The following is a 21,213-nucleotide window of genomic DNA, read 5'->3' on the forward strand; positions in this document are numbered from 1 at the left end:
AATTGGCGGCCTGATTAGGAGCCATCGCCACTGTACTTCTGTCTTAGGTCTGGCCCTGTCACAAGCATCACTCAAACACACAGGCCCCACTCACATGTTAACACTGTAATAACATAGGAGGTGGAAATTTTTTCCAAACACATGTAGAAGCCATTTTTCACATTGGTCTCCGAATGTGACATCACGTTGTAACTGGGGTGATAACTTCCAAATGGTAGGGCTGTGACAGTCATGGAATTTTGGATGCCGGTTATTTGTCAGCCGTATGACCACGGTCACCATTATAGTAGTTTGAATAGAAAGAGAGAAAAAAGCCCCCCATTGTCTCTTCTCCTCCACTTCTGACTGCATGTTCTGCTGCAAAAGTTGAATTGAATTAGGAAAGTTTCATCACGTTGTAAAGAGTCCATTTTACGGTGAAAATGACTCAACCGCACCTGTCATCTTGTTGAATGCCGGGCCGTCCCATTTCCAGTCAGCTGTTCTTTCCACAACACAAAATTCTACAACTGGCTAGTTTTTCCTCCTCTCGTCTCTCCTTATATCGGCTGTTAAATGTAAACCAGGCTTACTTTTGCTTTGCCGCTTTTGGGTAGAGCTTGTCGACTTGAATATGAAGTTGATTTAAAAAGGTTAGTTTATTTATTTATTTTTAAACGGTTATGAAGGCTATTTTATTTTCATGACTGTCTTCATGCATAATCATTGGTTACTCTATTAAACAATTACCGTGCCAGCCCTACCAAATGTGTTTGTCTTCTCGATGAAACTTGGGTCCTCGCAGCTTTGTTTTTTTCCAATTCTCCATAACAGACTTGGTCAGACACTGCCCACTTGTTTTTAAATCAGGTGATATCTTGAATATATTTCTCATCCAGATTACACTATAACAATTCACAAATGTTTGAATTAGCGAACGTATGCCTAATGATTGGCATACAGACGCTGGTTAGGCCCTGTGCATCCCGTTTCCGGTGCTGCATTGCGACACTGTAGAGTTGAGGGGGATGAAATTCCAGTGATCCCTGATTAGACTGAACAGAAAGTAAGACGGCTCTGATTTATCAGTATTCATCTCAGTGAGCCATGCAGTCACAAGCAAGGGAATATCTGACCACTCCTCATAATCAACCGCAACGTTTGCAGGTGTAAGAGAAATGTTAGGCTCCATCCCCAAACACTGGCAAGCTGATACCAGTCTGTCAGTTGTTGTTTGTCGTCTCTTAGTTATTATTCACTGTCATGAAACGGCGCTAGATCCGATTTGTCTTGGTACTCGCAGATCACTTTTCAAATGCTTTTTTTGACAGAATAAGGTTTTCACCTGCTCAGCGGCTCCTAATGGTAATCTGGAGCATTAACATTCAAGACACTCTTCACAGTGGATTCTTAAACTATGTAATGGAACTTCCCTTTATGTCTATATTTCCTTAGAGCGTTCATTAACTTTGCATTTAAATTACAAGGTTGATAGAAAAAAGCCCTAATGACTTGTAGATCAAGGTATTCTAAAGGCTATTCCTTTAAAGGGAAATTTCACTCAAAAAATGATCTTTTGGTATTTTTAAAATTAGTCCACTGTTGATATAGTACCAAAATGTTATCAAGATATTGGACTTTTAAAAAGCAAAGTGTCACCAGCCACATCATCATGATGATGTGCCAGTGACACTTTGCTTCTTAAAAGTCCAATAGCTTGACCCTGACTGCAGAAACCTTTGTTTGCAATTACAGAGATCATACGTGGTCCTCTGTAGCTCAGCTGGTAGAGCACGGCGCTTGTAACGCCAAGGTAGTGGGTTCGATCCCCGGGACCACCCATACACAAAAATGTATGCACGCATGACTGTAAGTCGCTTTGGATAAAAGCGTCTGCTAAATGGCATATTATGTGCTGGAATTGAAATAAACTCAGCAAAAAAAGGAACGTCCCTTTTTCAGGACCCTGTCTTTCAAAGATAATTCGTAAAAATCCAAATAACTTCGCAGATCTTCATTGTAAAGGGTTTAAACACTGTTTCCCATGCTTGTTCAATGAACCATAAACAATTAATGAACATGCACCTGTGGAACGGTCGATAAGACACTAACAGCTTACAGACGGTAGGCAATTAAGGTCACAGTTATGAAAACTTAGGACACTAAAGAGGCCTTTCTACTGACTCTGGAAAACACCAAAAGAAAGATGCCTCAGTGTCCCTGCTCATCTGCGTGTACGTGCCTTAGGCATGCTGCAAGGAGGCATTAGGACTGCAGATGTGACCAGGGCAATAAATTGCAATGTCCGTGCTGTGAGACGCCTAAGACAGCGCTACAGGGAGACAGGATGGACAGCTGATCGTCCTCGCAAGTGGCAGACCACGTGTAACAACACCTGCACAGGATCGGTACATCCGAACATCACACCTGCGGGACAGGTACAGGATGGCAACAACAACTGCCCGAGTTACACCAGGAACGCACAATCCCTCCATCAGTGCTCAGACTGTCCGCAATAGGCTGAGAGAGGCTGGGCTGAGGGCTTGTAGGGCTGTTGTAAGACAGGTCCTCACCAGACATCACCGGCAACAACGTCGCCTATGGGCACAAATCCACCAGCGGGATCGATTTAGAGGTGGTGGGTCCGTTATGGTCTGGGGCGGTGTGTCACAGCATCATCGGACTGAGCTTGTTGTTATTGCAGGCAATCTCAACGCTGTGCATTACAGGGAAGACATCCTCCTCCCTCATGTGGTACCCTTCCTGCAGGCTCATCCTGACATAACCCTCCAGCATGACAATGCCACCAGCCAAACTGCTCGTTCTGTGTGTGATTTCCTGCAAGACAGGAATGTCAGTGTTCTGCCATGACCAGTGAAGAGCCCGGATCTCAATCCCATTGAGCACGTCTAGGACCTGTTGGATCGGAGGGTGAGGGCTAGGGCCATTCCCCCCAGAAATGTCCGGGAACTTGCAGGTGCCTTGGTGGAAGAGTGGGGTAACATCTCACAGCAAGAACTGGCAAATCTGGTGCAGTCCATGAGGAGGAGATGCACTGCAGTACATAATGCAGCTGGTGGCCACACCAGATACTGACTGTTACTTTTGATTTTGACCCCCCCTTTGTTCAGGGACACATTATTCAATTTCTGTTAGTCACATGTCTGTGGAACTTGTTCAGTTTATGTCTCAGTTGTTGAATTTTGTTATGTTCATAGAAATATTTACACATGTTAAGTTTGCTGACAAACGTAGTTGACAGTGAGAGGACAATTCTTTTTTTGCTGAGTTCATAATTATTAGAACAGGCATCCCCATTCAAGTCAACGATGGCATAATGGGTAGACTGGCGGCCATTGCGAGGTGTACCCATAGGAGCAAAGCAGGAAGTAAAATACACTACATTACCAAAAGTATGTGGACACCTGCTCGTCGAACGTCTCATTCCAAAATCATGGGCATTAATATGGAGTTGGTCCCCCCTTTGCTGCTATAACATACTCCACTCTTCTGGGAAGGCTTTCCGCTAGATGTTGGAACATTGTTGCTGCGGGGACTTGCTTCCATTCAGCCACAAGAGCATTAGTGAGGTTGGGCACTGATGTTGGGCGATTAGGCCTGGCTCGCAGTCGGTGTTCCAATTCATCCGAAAGGTGTTAGATGGGGTTGAGGTCAGGGCTCTGTGCAGGTCAGTCAAGTTCTTCCACACCGATCTCGACAAACCAACGGGGGCATTGTCATGCTGAAACAGGAAAGTTGGAAGGACAGAATTGTCTAGAATGTCATTGTATGCTGTAGTGTTAAGATTTCCCTTCACTGGAACTAAGGGGCCTAGCCCGAACCATGAAAAACAGCCCCAGAGCACTATTCCTCCTCCACCAAACTTTACAGTTGGCACTATGCATTCGGGCAGGTAGCGTTCTCCTGGCATCTGCCAAACCCAGATTCGTCCTGTCGGACTGCCAGATGGTGAAGCATTATTCATCATCGTGATCTTAGGCTTGTGTGTGGCTGCTCAGCCAAGGAAACCCATTTCATGAAGTTCCCGACTAATAGTTATTGTGCTGACGTTGCTTCCAGAGGCAGTTTGGTAGTGAGGGTTGCAACTGAGGACAGACGATTTTTACGCACTGCGCGCTTCAGTACTCGGCGGTCCCGTTCTGTGAGCTTGTGTGGCCTACCACTTCACGGCTGAGCCGTTGTTGCTCCTAGACTTTTCCACTTCACAATAACAGCACTTACAGTTGACTGGGGCAGCTGTAGCACGGCAGAAATTTGACTAACTGACTTTTTGGAAAGGTGACATGTTGAAAGTCACTGAGCTCTTCAGTAAGGCCATTCTACTGCCAATGTTTGTCTATGGAGATTGCATGGCAGTGTGCTTGATTTTATACACCTGTCAGAAACGGGTGTGGCTGAAATAGCCAAATCCACTTATTTGAAAGGGTGTCCACATACTTTTGTATATACAGTGAGGGAAAAAAGTATTTGATCCCCTGCTGATTTTGTACGTTTGCCCACTGACAAAGACATGATCAGTCTATAATTGTAATGGTAGGTGTATTTGAACAGTGAGAGACAGAATAACAACAAGAAAATCCAGAAAAACGCATGTCAAAAATGTTATAAATTGATTTGCATTTTAATGAGGGAAATAAGTATTTGACCCCTCTGCAAAACATGACTTAGTATTTGGTGGCAAAACCCTTGTTGGTAATCACAGAGGTCAGACGTTTCTTGTAGTTGGCAACCAGGTTTGCACACATCTCAGGAGGGATTTTGTTCCACTCCTCTTTGCTGATCTTCTCCAAGTCATTAAGGTTTCGAGGCTGACGTTTGGCAACTCGAACCTTCAGCTCCCTCCACAGATTTTCTATGGGATTAAGGTCTGGAGACTGGCTAGGCCACTCCAGGACCTTAATGTGCTTCTTCTTGAGCCACTCCTTTGTTGCCTTGGCCGTGTGTTTTGGGTCATTGTCATGCTGGAATACCCATCCACGACCCATTTTCAATGCCCTGGCTGAAGGAAGAAGGTTCTCACCCAAGATTTGACGGTACATGGCCCCGTCCATCGTCCCTTTGATGCGGTGAAATTGTCCTGTCCCCTTAGCAGAAAAACACCCCCAAAGCATAATGTTTCCACCTCCATGTTTGACGGTGGGGATGGTGTTATTGGGGTCATAGGCAGCATTCCTCCTCCTCCAAACACGGCGAGTTGAGTTGATGCCAAAGAGCTCCATTTTGGTCTCATCTGACCACAACACTTTCACCCAGTTCTCCTCTGAATCATTCAGATGTTCATTGGCAAGTATATGTGCTTTCTTGAGCAGGGGGACCTTGCAGGCGCTGCAGGATTTCAGTCCTTCACGGCGTAGTGTGTTACCAATTGTTTTCTTGGTGACTATGGTCCCAGCTGCCTTGAGATCATTGACAAGATCCTCCCGTGTAGTTCTGGGCTGATTCCTCACCGTTCTCATGATCATTGCAACTCCACGAGGTGAGATCTTGCATAGAGCCCCAGGCCGAGGGAGATTGACAGTTCTTTTGTGTTTCTTCCATTTGCGAATAATCGCACCAACTGTTGTCACCTTCTCACCAAGCTGCTTGGCGATGGTCTTGTAGCCCATTCCAGTCTTGTGTAGGTCTACAATCTTGTCCCTGACATCCTTGGAGAGCTCTTTGGTCTTGGCCATGGTGGAGAGTTTGGAATCTGATTGATTGATTGCTTCTGTGGACAGGTGTCTTTTTATACAGGTAACAAGCTGAGATTAGGAGCACTCCCTTTAAGAGTGTGCTCCTAATCTCAGCTCGTTACCTGTATAAAATACACCTGGGAGCCAGAAATCTTTCTGATTGAGAGGGGGTCAAATACTTATTTCCCTCATTAAAATGCAAATCAATTTATAACATTTTTGACATGCGTTTTTCTGGATTTTTGTTGTTGTTATTCTGTCTCTCACTGTTGAAATACACCTACCATTAAAATTATAGACTGATCATTTCTTTGTCAGTGGGCAAACGTACAAAATCAGCAGGGGATCAAATACTTTTTTCCCTCACTGTATAGTGTATGTGCTAAAATATGTACTGTGATTTTTTTATTCAAATCAACTGACATTACAAAAAATACATTCCATTGCATGAGCCACATCAGTTAACATCATTTGAATGAACATTCTACATTACAATGGAAAGTATTGCATCACAATTACATACCATTAAAGTACCATGCAGCCATTTTTTTATTTTTTTATTTCACCTTTATTTAACCAGGTAAACCAGTTGAGAACAAGTTCTCATTTACAACTGCGACCTGGCCAAGATAAAGCAAAGCAGTGCGATAAAAAAACAACAACACAGAGTTACATATGGGGTAAAACAAAACAAAGTCAAAAATCAAAAATACAGAAACAGAAATACATATATATACAGTGTGTGCAAATTTAGCAAGTTATGGAGGTAAGGCAATAAAATAGGCTATAGTGCAAAATAATTACAATTTAGTATTAACACTGGAATGATGTGCAAGAGATGATGTGCAAATAGAGATACTGGGGTACAAATGAGCAAAATAAATAACAATATAGGGATGAGGTAGTTGGGCGGGCTAATTTCAGATGGGCTGTGTACAGGTGCAGTGATCGGTAAGGTGCTCTGACAACTGATGCTTAAAGTTAGTGAGGGAGATAAGTGTCTCCAGCTTCAGAGATTTTTGCAATTTGTTCCAGTCATTGGCAGCAGAGAACTGGAAGGAATTTCGGCCAAAGGAGGTGTTGGCTTTGGGGATGACCAGTGAGATATACCCGCTGGAGCGCAGACTACGGGTGGGTGTTGCTATGGTGACCAATGAGCTAAGATAAGGCGGGGATTTGCCTAGCAGTGATTTATAGATGGCCTGGAGCCAGTGGGTTTGGCGACGAATATGTAGTGAGGACCAGCCAACAAGAGCGTACAGGTCACAGTGGTGGGTATTATATGGGGCTTTGGAGACAAAACGGATGGCACTGTGATAGACAACATCCAATTTGCTGAGTAGAGTGTTGGAGGCTATTTTGTAAATGACATCGCCGAAGTCAAGGATCGGTAGGATAGTCAGTTTTACGAGGGCATGTTTGGCAGCATGAGTGAAGGAGGCTTTGTTGCGAAATAGGAAACCGATTCTAGATTTAACTTTGGAATGGAGATTCTTAATGTGAGTCTGGAAGGAGAGTTTACAGTCTAACCAGACACCTAGATATTTGTAGTTGTCCACATACTCTAGGTCAGACCCGTCTAGAGTAGTGATTCTAGTCGGGTGGGCGCGTGCAAGCAGCGTTCGGTTGAAGAGCATGCATTTAGTTTTACTAGTGTTTAAGAGCAGTTGGAGGCTACTGAAGGAGTGTTGTATGGAATTGAAGCTCGTTTGGAGGTTTGTTAACACAGTGTCCAATGAAGGGCCAGATGTATACAAAATGGTGTCGTCTGCGTAGAGGTGGATCTGAGAGTCACCAGCAGCAAGAGCGACATCATTGATATACACAGAGAAAAGAGTTGGCCCAAGAATTGAACCCTGTGGCACCCCCATAGAGACTGCCATAGGTCCAGACAACAGGCCCTCCGATTTGACACATTGAACTCTATCTGAGAAGTAGTTGGTGAACCAGGCGAGGCAGTCATTTGAGAAACCAAGGCTATTTAGTCTGCCAATAAGAATGCGGTGGTTGACAGAGTCGAAAGCCTTGGCCAGGTCAATGAAAACGGCTGCACAGTACTGTCTATTATCGATCGCGGTTATAATATCGTTTAGGACCTTGAGCGTGGCTGAAGTGCACCCATGACCAGCTCGGAAACCGGATTGCATAGCGGAGAAGGTACGGTGGGATTCGAAATGGTCGGTGATCTGTTTGTTGACTTGGCTTTCAAAAACTTTTGAAAGGCAGGGCAGGATGGATATGGGTCTGTAACAGTTTGGATCTAGAGTGTCACCCCCTTTGAAGAGGGGGATGACCGCGGCAGCTTTCCGATCTCTGGGTATCTCAGACGTTACGAAAGAGAGGTTGAACAGGCTAGTAATAGGGGTTGCGACAATTTCGGCGGCTAGTTTTAGAAAGAAAGTATACGAGTATACCCATGAGTTTACCAGTCAAATTGCCAGGGTTAGAGTTTCCAACCATGGATTAGGAATTAGTATGGACATGAACCCAATTAGTAATTAGAATCGCCAGTTGGCCATTCCTGATGTACATTTAACCAGGTCCAAAATCCTAACCTATGGTTCACAATGCTCCCACGTAGGGAAATAGAGCCTGCGAGAAGAGCAGGGCCGCGACGTTCTAGCTAATATTGACTGGGACTATTCTGGAGCTTTGAGGGTTTGTGACATAGCCCCTCTAGTAATGTAATAGGATTTCTATGGTTCCAACTTCTAAGTCCATTCTATTTATATGTGTGCTGTTACTCCATTGTGGGGGGGTGTTGCCTAGGCAACCAAAGACTTGTTTGCTTGTTTGAGCAAGGAGCAACAAAGTTTCATCACGTTAAGAGTCCATGTTATGACCGAAACAGACTCAACCGCACGCCTGTCCTGTCTTCAGTCAGCTGTTTGTTCCGCACACACACAAAAAAAAATGAAACGGTTATGACTGCTGAAAAAATGATTAGGTTGAACACTGGGTACATGATGATGTCCCACAATCACCAGCCGCCCCTGCAGTGTGTTCTGCACAATTGGAGACATGGTGGCGAGTGGTGTTTGATTTTCCCAATTCAATTCAACATTTAGAGTCTTTGTCAGCTGTCGATGATGGCTTCCAAACTTGAGCCAATCAGAGCAGGAGGGTGCTCTTCCCACAAGAAGATTTAAGTGAATTTTGGCTGTGCAGTCCACAGCGACCGAACACCTTTTACGCCATTTGTGTTTTAAGCTTGAGTCCACCGAATACAACCATGCCACCATCTTTAGACTATTGTCTCTCATCAGGGCCACATTTGCTGTGAGCACTACAGCTATAGCAGAGCTCACAGTTTCCCAATACACATAAATCATTATCTCCAAAATAGTTTAAGAATGATATGGACAAATAAAATCACCCGTAGTCTCTCAACAAACCTCCATCCACCTCCCCTATGCCATATCCTCATTTTGCCTACAGACTTAGACTCAAAGAGAAAACGCAATGCAGACCAGTACCCTTCTATGTGTAGCCTAGTGTTCAGTGGCATTAAAAGGAAGCAAAAGGATGAGAAGTATTAGAACAAAGGGGGATGGTATATGGCAGCCACTTTTACACACAGAGGCATGTATTGGACACTCTCAAACCCATCCTCATTTTGTATTTAGGGAGCAGCTTAATAACAAGTCATTAGGCTTATTCTAAATGAGTATCTTCATGCTGAAGGGTTTGCCTTGGGCAAGTGAACTTTACATGGAGACTGGAGGCAGCCATCCATCCAAGTGTTGTTCTTCTAAGGTTAAGAAATTGAGGTAGTTGTTTTTGTACAAGGTAGTTACACTGAAGTTCTCAATGTTGAACCATACATGTACCAGGGATTTTTTTGGTCAGGCTTAAATATCTTGGTTGGGTTGGATCTGGAAGTTGGAACTCCTAGCCCAGAATGCCAAGTAGGATGTCCAACACCTAGGGAGATAGTAATTTACTATACTGATTTGAATCAGTGAAAATGTGGTGTTTTGTGTTGCAGTAAAACGAGTTTCACTCTCAAGATGAATTATTAAGCAGCTAAATGTAAGAACAAGTCTTGTCTTGTAACTGTCTGGCAGTCTGGCACCCTACAATGCTGCCAATTGAGAGGTTCTGAATCTCAATTTAACAACTCTGCTACCTATGTTCATCCCAATGCACATAGTGAGAATGTAGACCTAAAGTTTGATGTGCATGTGCTTATGGTGTGCGAGAACACACCAGTGAACCTCTGTACTTGTTGGTCAAAAATGGTAATTACATGATTGTGGGTCTCTTGACTTCTATATGACTTTTAAAATCATTCTTAATATGAGATTTTCTTTTCATGTCTATTTTGCATGACACCCTTAGGTCCGTCGATGGCTCATGGTTATCAAGATTCTCATTATATTTCGATTAGCATGCAAGCACTTGTGGCCTCGCAGTCCAGGGTAAAAGTGATCCCTAGCAGCGCTGACAGTTAACAGGGTCCCCCTGGCGAAGGTTTAGGGGTGCAAGTGGATTGATGTGTGGGAGGTATGGGGGTCAACTGTTAAAGCTCAGTGTCTGTCTCTCTTAGCCATGACTGTCTGTCTATCTGTGGCGTTGATGTGAGAGCTGCTGCTGCAGCAGTAGTGTACTCAATCCACTGGCTTGGAGGGAAAGACGTTGGGGGCCTTCTAAAGGAGCAAGTATCCTACAAGATGACAGAGTAGCAGAGATGAATTCATACAGCTACTATAACATACAGAGTCATGTGTTTGTTTGATTAGGGATGGGTGAGTGGCTGATATGGGTCCTTAATATTATCAGACTAATGTGATCAATTGGGGATTTGTTTCTTTGAAACCATTGATTAACATCATGAAAACATTGATTCAACTGCGCTTCAGGTGTTGAATCATTTCAAGTGTAGATTATCCAAAATATTTGTTAAGAAAAGTGACCTAAAACATTTAGACTCTACATGTCAATAACACAGCAGCACATTATGCTTTGCTAGGACTGTGGATTGATGTAGGTTGAAACCTGTTTGTTATTCATTTCCAAAAGGAGAAAATTGACTATCTCCTCCTCCAGGTATGTGGACGACGTGATATCGAGGATCGGCCGGATGTTCCCAGACATGTCGATTGAACTCTTCCGACCCAACGGGACATCGGCAGTACTTCTGGTAAGATTCCTCCTCACCACCGGGCATCCAACACTTCTCTGGTCCAAAACGTTCTGCTTCGCTCACTTTCAACATCTGACCAATTATTGACATTTGTCAATAAATATATAAACAAGCTGACCAAGATGATATTTGCATGGTGTCAGCAATATCCACAAAAGAACACTGAAATGCAGGCTATGCACGCAGTCCTCAGTTTTTACTCCATCATAACAGGATGGAGGGTGCCCTGGCCAAGTGCAGGTTGCTGACCATGAATGCCAAAAGATAAAAAACCTTGGAGCAATTATTGTGTGTGCATTCTTTGACAAGAAAACCATGATGGAGGAACAGGGTCGAGTTCCTTGACCAATGATTGTGCTTAAGGATTCAAAGAAGACTTGTAGTGTTAAATGTTAATGCTACCTGTAATTATTGACATTGTTCCCTGGGATATGTGGTGAAGCTGCTCTTCTTTACCGTCTCTTACCACAAAAAGGGCCCTACCATGATGATCATGTCAAAAATTTGGTCCACATATTACTGACAAGTGTGTCTCTCCTAGTGTTGCACGGTATACCGGTAATATCACGGTACCAAAATGTCATGATACTTTTAGAATACCGTAGTACCGTTTCATACGATACTACCAGATTTTTTCGGATTTACCAATCTAAAGAGACCAACTAGCGCCTGTTATAAAATGTTGATAAAGTCAGTTTTGTTTACAAATTGAGTTACATTTTATAAGCAACAGCAACTAGTCTTGTGTGCGCCAGACCAGAAATGTCTACTTAACTTTTACGCACATCTCAGGTATGGTAGCTGTGATCAGCCAGCCACATCCCCTTCCAGCCATCACTCACCTGCTTCTCTCCATCCGCTCTTCCTGTGCATCTATTCCTCCATCAGTTTTTAAAATATAATTTAGCCCTGATGGCGAGCGGGGATGCAGACCCTTATGAGTCTTCTGTTGTTACATGTACATTTGAAACATTGGAGCAGCGCGCAAAGCCAGCTCTGCTCTACTTAATGCAAATTGCACATGGCCACCTCTGCTGTTAACCAATCAGGTGAGGAGCAGATGTTTGCTTGGAAATCTTCTGTTCATGAAACATAGTTCCGCCTGTCATTAGTTCCGGGCAAGCATAACCAATAAAGATGGAGGAAAGCCAATAATCGCTGTGTCTGGTTTTCCAATTCTATATGATGTCGCTTTGCTAGACTACAGAGACAAAATCATAAGGTCAATGGCATGGAGAAGGATTGCAGAGAATGTTGGTGTTGATGGTGGGTGAAGAGAGATTTGAACAACAATGTTTGCTTGTGCTGCAACCTAAACCTCAAAACTTTGATCAAAGCCACCATTTTGTGAATGTGTTGACTAAATTAAATTGTGAAATTTGCCCACCAAAGGATAGAAATCACCAGTAACATACATTATAACATTGTAAATGATACACTAAGCATGAATTTCCCATGTAATATGCTAGCAATTGGACATTATGATTCTCGTATATTATAGCGCTTTCATTATACCTGTGTCATGACATTGATGATTATAGCTCCCTTCCTGTAAATTACATAGGCCTACATGTAAAATACAATGAATGGGTACTTTGTGCAAATCTCTCTTCACCCAACGTCAACACCAACATCTCTGCAATCCTCCTCCATGCCATTGGCCTTCTGATTAATGGAGCTCCCAACACCTCATTTATTTGATTTGATTTTTGACATTTTTAATTTGCCTACAAATTGTCAGCTCCTTATTTTCGTGTGCAGTACTGTACCTAGAATACAAGGGTTGGATTTGCACGAAACAATTTCATGCCAGAAAAATCATGTAAAAAATCTGGCTTATGGTTAGCCTCATACATACATTATATACATTGTCTACTGGTATCATTTAAAATTGAGAACATATAGCTAGTTTAACAAGATGCTAATAATGTGTGAGTTGACCTATTCTCTGCTTCAGATGTACAATGACAAGGGGCACATTGATTGCACATGCCAATTAGGCCAGTAATGCCATCATACTGTAGGCATATGGCTGCATTGGTGATGCATGTCGATATGATAAGCTGCAAAATGGGTTCACATGGCTGAAATCCTGAGACAGAGTGATAATCAAATAAAACAGAATGGAGATCTCACAACTGGACAAAGACGTTATGTTCATTTGAGGAAGCAACACAGAAACACAGACAAATTGGAGACAGATCCCCTTCACACCTTTATATTGTAGAATTGTGATCTGTGATTAATGAACATTGACACGAGTTAATCTTGAATAATGTTTTTAAGTTAACAAGTTTAAACACTTCGCTTCAATTAATACAAATTGAATGAATCAACATATAATTTCAAAATATACAAATAAGCTAACTTGTTTGTAAATGTTAAGACATCTTAGTAAAGAACAAAAAAGTCCATACCAGAGGTGGCCACACTTGCTCCACTCCCTGATCTACTGGGTGAGAAGACTTCTATTCGAGGCCAACAATAATACACATTGGTATCAACTCATTAGGTTTTCCTTTAGCTGAATCAGGTGTGTTAATGCTGGGCTGGAACAGAAGCATGCACACCCAGCATACCTCCAGGAGCAGGATTGGCCTGCTACAGTTGTAATAAGTTTGTAGCCTACGTTGTGTGTGACTTTAAACTGTATTGTTGTATACAACATTTGTAAACACAAGTACACATACAACCCATGGCATACAATGCATTCGGAAAGTATTCAGACCCCTTCCCTTTTTCCACATTTTGTTATGTTACAGCCTTATTCTAAAATAGATTTTTTTGTATTTCTACACACAATACAGTATGAAAATGTATGCACTCACTAACTGTAAGTCGCTCTGGATAAGAGTGTCTGCTAAATGACTAAAATGTAAATACCCCATAATGACAAAGCAAAAACAGGTTTTTAGAAAATTCTGCAAATTGATAAAAAACATAATCTGAAATACCTTATTTACATAAGTATTCAGACCCTTTGCTATGAGACTCAACATTGAGCTCAGGTGCATCCTGTTTCCATTGATCATCCTTAAGATGTTTCTACAACTTGATTGGAGTCCACCTGTGCTAAATTCAATTGATTGGACAGGATTTGAAGATCCCCAAGAACACAGTGGCCTCCATCATTCTTAAATGGAAGAAGTTTGGAACACCGAGACTCTCCCTAGAGCTGGCCGCCCGGCCAAACTGAGCAATCGGGGGAGAAGGGCCTTGGTCAGGGAGGTGACCAAGAACCTGATGGTCACTCTGACAGAGCTCCAGAGTTCCTCTATGGAGATGAGAGAACCTTCCAGAAGGACAACCATCTCTGCAGCACTCCACCAATCAGGGACTGGGAGACTAGTCAGGATCGAGGGAAAGATGAGCGGAGCAAAGTACAGAGATCCTTGATGAAAACCTGCTCCAGAGCGCTGCTCAGGACTTCAGACTGGGGCGAAGGTTCACCTTCCAACAGGACAACGACCCTAAGCACACAGCCAAGACAACGCAGGAGTGGCTTTGGGACAAGTCTCTGAATATCCTTGAGTGGCCCAGCCAGAGCCCAGACTTGAACCCGATCGAACATCTCTGGAGAGACCTGAAAATAGCTGTGCAGCGACGCTCCCCATCCAACCTGACAGAGCTTGAGAGGATCTGCAGAGAAGAATGGGAGATACTCCCCAAATACAGTTGTGCCAAGCTTGTAGCGTCATACCCAAGACTCGAGGCTGTAATCGCTGCCAAAGGTGCTTCAACAAAGTACTGAGTAAATAGTCTGAATACTTATGTAAATGTGATATTTCTGTTTTTTATTTTTTACAAATAAGCAAAAATGTCTAAACCTGTTTTTGCTTTGTCATTATGGGGTATTGTGTTTAGATTGATGGGGGGGGGGGGGGGGGGACAATTTAATCCATTTTAGAATGTAACGTAGAATGTAGAAAAGGTCAAGGGGTTGGAATACTTTCCGAATACACTGTTACAAGGATGTGCCAGTAGTCTCTTGGGACATTCACTGGGACCTCTTCATCTGCAGACAGGCTTTCACAGCTCTCCATATCTGAGGACAGACATCACAAAGAAACAGGCTTCATTATATTACAATTAGACAGCCTGACTATTATCTCTCTGTCTTCTTAGCTTCCTATCTAGGACTGGAACTGGATAATATTTTCATAATGTCATCGCACAACCTGCCCTATCTAACCAGCTAGTACACCTACTCCCTTTCCTGAAAGCTGGAGCAGGAAATCATTTCACCCTCTTCCATTACTGTTAACTACAAATGCATTTGGAGAATGAGTTTTTAATATACAATGATAAATAGGCCTCCATCAAGATAACAAGCTAATATTAAGTTAGCTAGCTGATTATATTTCTCTTAGCTATAGTATGTAAAGTTTTCTAGCTAGCTAGCTACCAGCTTATTAGCCTACACACAGTGGCCTGCTGTAGCTAGCTAACTAACTAATAATACATTGTGTTTTAACATTTTCAAAATGTATTTACTTACTTACTTGAATAGGTTCACGCATGTACAATTGAAGTCGGAAGTTTACAGACACTTAGGTTGGAGTCATTAAAACTTGTTTTTCAACCGCTCCACAAATGTCTTGTTAACAAACTATAGTTTTGGGAAGTTGGTTAGGACATCTACTTTGTGCATGACACAAGTAATCTTTCCAACAATTGTTTACAGACAGATTATTTCACTTATAATTCACTGTATCACAATTCCAGTGGGTCAGAAGTTTACATACACTAAGTTGACTGTGCCTTTAAACAGCTTGGAAAATTCCAGAAAATGATGTCATGGCTTTAGAAGCTTCTGATAGGCTAATTGACATCATTTGAGTCAATTGGAGGTGTACCTGTGGATGTATTTCAAGGCCTACCTTCAAACTCAGTGCCTCTTTGGTTGACATCATGGGAAAATCAAAAGAAATCAGCCAAGACCTCAGAAAAAAAATTGTAGACCTCCACAAGTCTGGTTCATCCTTGGGAGCAATTTCCAAACGTCTGAAGGTACCACGTTAATCTGTACAAACAATAGTACGCAAGTATAAACACCATGGGACCACGCAGCCGTCATACAGCTCAGGAAGGAGACGCGTTCTGTCTACTAGAGATGAACGTACTTTGGTGTGAAAAGTGCAAATCAATCCCAGAACAACAGTAAAGGACCTTGTGAAGATGCTGGAGGAAACAGGTACAAAAGTATCTATATCCACAGTAAAACAAGTCCTATATCGACAAAACCTGAAAGGCCGCTCAGCAAGGAAGATGCCACTGCTCCAAAACCGCCATTAAAACGCCAGACTACGGTCTGCAACTTCACATGGGGATAAAGATCTTACTTTTTGGAGAAATGTCCTCTGGTCTGATTAAACAAAAATAGAACTGTTTGGCCATAATGACCATCGTTATGTTTGGAGGAAAAGGGGGGATGCTTGCAAGCCGAATAACACCATACCAACCGTAAAGCACGGGGGTGGCAGCATCATGCTGTGGGGGTGCTTTGCTACAAGAGGGACTGGTGCACTTCACAAAGTAGATGGCATCATGAGGAAGGAAAATTATGTGGATATATTGAAGCAACATCTCAAGACATCAGTCAGGAAGTTAAAGCTTGGTTGGAAATGGGTCTTCCAAATGAACAATGACCCCAAGCATACTTCCAAAGTTGTGGCAAAATGGCTTAAGGACAACAAAGTCAAGGTATTGGAGTGGCCATCAAAAAGCCCTGACCTCAATCCTATAGAAAATGTGTGGGCAGAACTGAAAAAGCGTGTGCGAGCAAGGAGGCCTACAAACCTGACTCGGTTACACCAGCTCTGTCAGGAGGAATGGGCCAAAATTCACCCAACTTATTGTGGGAAGCTTGTGGAAGGCTACCCGAAACGTTTGACCCAAGTTAAACAATTTTAAGGCAATGCTATCAAATACTAATTGAGTGTACTTCTGACCCACTGGGAATGTGATGAAAGAAATAAAAGCTGAAATAAATCATTCTCTCTACTATTATTCTGACATTTCACATTCTTAAAATAAAGTGGTGCTCCTAACTGACCGAAGACAGGGAATTTTTACTAGGATTAAATGTCAGGAATTGTGAAAAACTGAGTTGAAATGTGTTTGGCTAAGGTGTATGTAAACTTCCGACTTCAACTGTAAATGTAATTGTTGAGCAGTTTCACTGCAGATAGATTGTATGATTTTAAAATTAAATAATAAAATAAATAAAAAATTAATAATTGGTTCATGCCTAGGCCCACGCCTACAAAGCGGCCAATCTTTTGGAGCGATGCGTTGTCAAGCGGATGCACCGCTTCTGGTCAAAACCAACTGATAGTGTATAATTTAATCGCCTGTTATAACCAAGAGCACAGGCCAGTCTGAGTAGAGTTTGCAATTGCAAGTTCTCAGAGACTGTGTGACAGAGAGGGAAAATGGAGCACAGCTTTGCGACAGCCATGTTTGCAGCCAGTGGCGTGTATTCATGGATGCCTAGGGAAGCCTGGCTTCCCCAAAATATTTACCAAGAAAAAAAGAGAAAAACATCAAATAATGTATCTTTTGTCTCCCTGTTTCATAATATTCCTTCAATTCGTAAGAGGCTGAATGTATCTCACAGGAGAAAGCATCCGAGGGAGCTAAACAGCGCCCCTCTGTCTCTCTATGTGTAGCCCATTTATCTGATGCTGTCTGGTCATAAAGAACATTACATTGTTGCCGCCCGTAGCATTGAATGCAAGGGAAGCCAGCGAGCATTTGGCCTCCCTTGATACAATATTTAAATAATAATAGCCAATGAGGAAGCTCAACTGTGTATGGTCCTGGCATACCAAAAGAAAGTGTCAAGGGAAGCCAGTTTGAATTGGGCTTCACACCAGTCACATCAAAAGCAAAATGTAAATTACAGAACTTTAATTGTTGCATCTAGTTGTGTTGTTGTCCTCCGGTGGCTAGCTAGCTAGCTAAAATCGTCCCTTTCCTAAATTAGCCATGGATGGAGATAGGAGTCTGGTTTTACTTAATTCTCCGTACTGGCCAATGATTATAACGGTGATTATGATCTAACCATAAATTCATACATTGTGCCCCTGGCCTGAGATGATGGAATTTCAATATGTAGCCAGATGTAGTAGGCTAATGTTAACCAGCTGGCCTGGCGCATTATTGCACATGAAAGGAAGTTTGGCTAGCAGGCAAGCATTTTAGCCAGGTAGACTAGGGCAACAAAAACTAAAAGTTTTAAGTCATAGACCATTTCGGCAACATGAAAGAGAGGAAGATGGCATTAGTATTTCTCTACACGTAGGGTGAGTCGACATGTTTTTTCTACTTGCACGCTCGCACGCACACACAGAAATGGTGCTGGAATAGTGGAGGCAGCTCCTGTTTTCTTTGCAACTTGCGGTAACTCTCCATTGTTCTCAATCAATAGTTGTTTAGTAGTCCGAAAATGTTGGAAACATTAACTTGCTTGACCATGCTGTAGGTCATGTAACTGCAGTGGCGATTTTAGCCTGTAAATCTTGGTGGGACAAACTCCCAAATTTATTTTTTGATGCATGCTAGCAAAGCCACTACACAACGCGAAACAATACATTAATTGCACTATAACGGTGACAAACGGTGCCCACAAACTGTTAGGTCCTACATAAAGCTTTCCCAACAGCAGAGCTTTCTTTTCAGCACCATGGAGTGAATCCTTACCACTGCTACATCTGGCTATCAGCAGAGTCTTGTCTGGCAGCAAAACAGTTAATTCAGCGTAATTTACTGCCTTTTCAAAAAAACATAGCTGATATGACTGACTTGCTTAAGTAAATGTGGTTTCTATTGACAATTGAGATGTACAAACTATGGCATAAGGGGACGACGAGCGGATAAGAGGCAATCCGTAATTTTGATTAAGACATTAATGAGCGCGCTACGATGGACGTAGTCAATATAACTTTGTTCAGCACTTTTTAAATGTACAGCGACAGAATTCAGAACATGATCCGTTCTTACAGTATTCTCCCTGTACACCAAGTCAGAACCGTGGGATAAATAAAGGGGGCATATAAGCAGACAATGAAAGCTCTTACAATATTTGATTATTACATTTCTCTAAAACAGGCTACAGGTGCACCACCAAGTCAGAACAGTAGGCTAAATTATGAGGGGGAAAGGGACCACATTATTAGGGTGAAGCACATGGGCTACTAACAGCTTACTACACAACATACATTTAGTAATACTTTCTTAGCTACAGTAAACATATCTCCCTGGCATGTTACATCATTTATGCAGTTCAAGACATGTTTGGACTCACCTTGTTGTGCTGTGCTTTTTCGAGTTCCCAGTTGTCTTGAACTCACTGAAGTTTGAGATTTCCCAGTTCCGAGTTTCCAGTTGTTTTGAACGCGGCTGAAGTCATGCTGAATAGCAGGCTAGTGATTACTTCGCAACGCTTGCAGTTAGCCACTGATTCCTTCCAACCCACTCATTGTTGAATTTGCGATTTCCAACTTGTTGTGAGCACCAATCATTTCTCTTCATATGACAAGGATTGAAAAGGATTTCCCAGTAGATTGTCGACGTGATTCATGATGATGACTGCTTGTCTAGCTTGCTAGCTAAGATTTTGAAAGTGTGATGTTGACATGATCAGTCCAATCAAAGCAACGGTAGATATAACGTGATTTGACATCATTTTATCAGTTGCCAATGACCTTGAGCCTTCTTGGATGGGCACTTCTAATGTAACTCTATGGCAGTACCCAAGGGGCTTGAGTTTTCGAGCTCTACCCTTAGATTTTGCGGTGACGTAGTGTCCCCATGAGTGACCGAACACTGAGCCAATCACGGCGCAACTAGAGAACATTACCAACCCCTACTCTCTGTATTTTCCGCTGGCTGCCCCACCACCACAGAAAGCACTGAGCTAGGCTGAAACACCTACATTTAGGAGCTGCCTAACTCAAGAAAGCAAAAAAGAGACCATGTTTGAATGCAGCTTTATTAACTCAATGATTTTTTTGTTTACATTGTTAGCAAACTGATGTGACAAGTATTAATGGCAAAATAACATGCAAAACAGGCAACAAAAAATAATAATATACTCATTCAAGGGTTTTTCTTTATTTTTTACTATTTTTTACATTGTAGAATAATAGTGAAGACATCAAAACTATGAAATATGGAATCTTGTAGTAACCAAAAAAGTGTAAAATAGTTCTTACACAGCCTGGAGGTGTGTTGGGTCATTGTCCTGTTGAAAAACAAATGATAGTCCCACTAAGCCCAAACCAGATGGGATGGCGTATCGCTGCAGAATGCTATGGTAGCCATGCTGGTTAAGTGTGCCTTGAATTATAAATAAATCACAGACACTGTCACCAGCAAAGCACCCCCACACCATAACACCTCCTCCATGCTTTACGGTGGGAACTACACATGCGCAGATCATCCGTTCACCCACACCGCGTCTCACAAAGACACGGCGGTTTGAAACAAAAATCTCAAATTTGGACTCATCAGACCAAAGGACAAATTTCCGCCGGTCTAATGTCCATTGCTCGTGTTTCTTGGCCCAAGCAGGTCTCTTCTTCTTATTGGTGTCCTTTAATAGTGGTTTCTTTGCAGCAATTCGACCATTAAGGCCTGATTCACGCTGTCTCCTCTGAACAGTTGATGTTGAGATGTGTCTGTTACTTGAAGTCTGTGAAGCATTTATTTGGACTGCAATTTCTGAGGCTGGTAACTCTAATGAACTTATCCTCTGCAGCAGAGGTAACTCCGGGTCTTCCATTCCTGTGGCGGTCCTCATGAGAGACAGTTTCATCATAACGCTTGATAGTTTTTGCGACTGCACTTGAAGAAACTTTCAAAGTTCTTGAAATGTTCTGTATTGACTGACCTTCATGTCTTAAAGTAATGATGGACTGTCGTTTCTAGCTTATTTGAGCTGTTCTTGCCATAATATGGACTTGGTCTTTTACCAAATAGGGCTATCTTCTGTACACCACCACTACCTCGTCACAACACAACTGATTGGCTCAAACGCATTAAGAAGGAAATAAATTCCACACATTAACTTTTATGAGGGCACACCTGTTAATTGAAATGCATTCCAGGTGACTACCTCATGAAGCTGGTTGAGAGAATGCCAAGAGTGTGCAAAGCTGTCATCAAGGCAAAGGGTGGCTATTTGAAGAATCTCAAATATAAAATATATTTTGATTTGTTTAACACTTTTGGTTTCTACATGATTCCATATGTGTTATTTCATAGTTTTGTTGTCTTCACTATTATTCTACAATGTAAAAAATAGTAAAAAATAAAGATAAACCCTTGAATGAGTAGGTGTGTCCAAACTTTTGACTGGTAGTGTAATATATAGTTTTTTTGTTAATCAGG

At 42.3% G+C, this 21,213-nt stretch overlaps 1 protein-coding gene across 1 annotated transcript in view; it reads left to right on the forward strand.

Annotated features, from left to right (window-relative positions):
* The window catches only part of LOC311145081 (mediator of RNA polymerase II transcription subunit 27-like), a 114,846-nt gene that overhangs the window by 67,028 nt on the left and 26,605 nt on the right, over positions 1 to 21,213 (forward strand). Inside the window, exon 4 of the mRNA XM_084181259.1 lies at positions 10,722 to 10,815. Coding sequence (XP_084037385.1) covers positions 10,722 to 10,815 — 94 coding nt within the window. The remainder of the gene's footprint in view (positions 1 to 10,721; positions 10,816 to 21,213) is intronic.

The sequence above is a fragment of the Coregonus lavaretus genome, assembly GCF_964263955.1.
Source record: "Coregonus lavaretus genome assembly, chromosome: 17".
NCBI lineage: Eukaryota > Metazoa > Chordata > Actinopteri > Salmoniformes > Salmonidae > Coregonus > Coregonus lavaretus.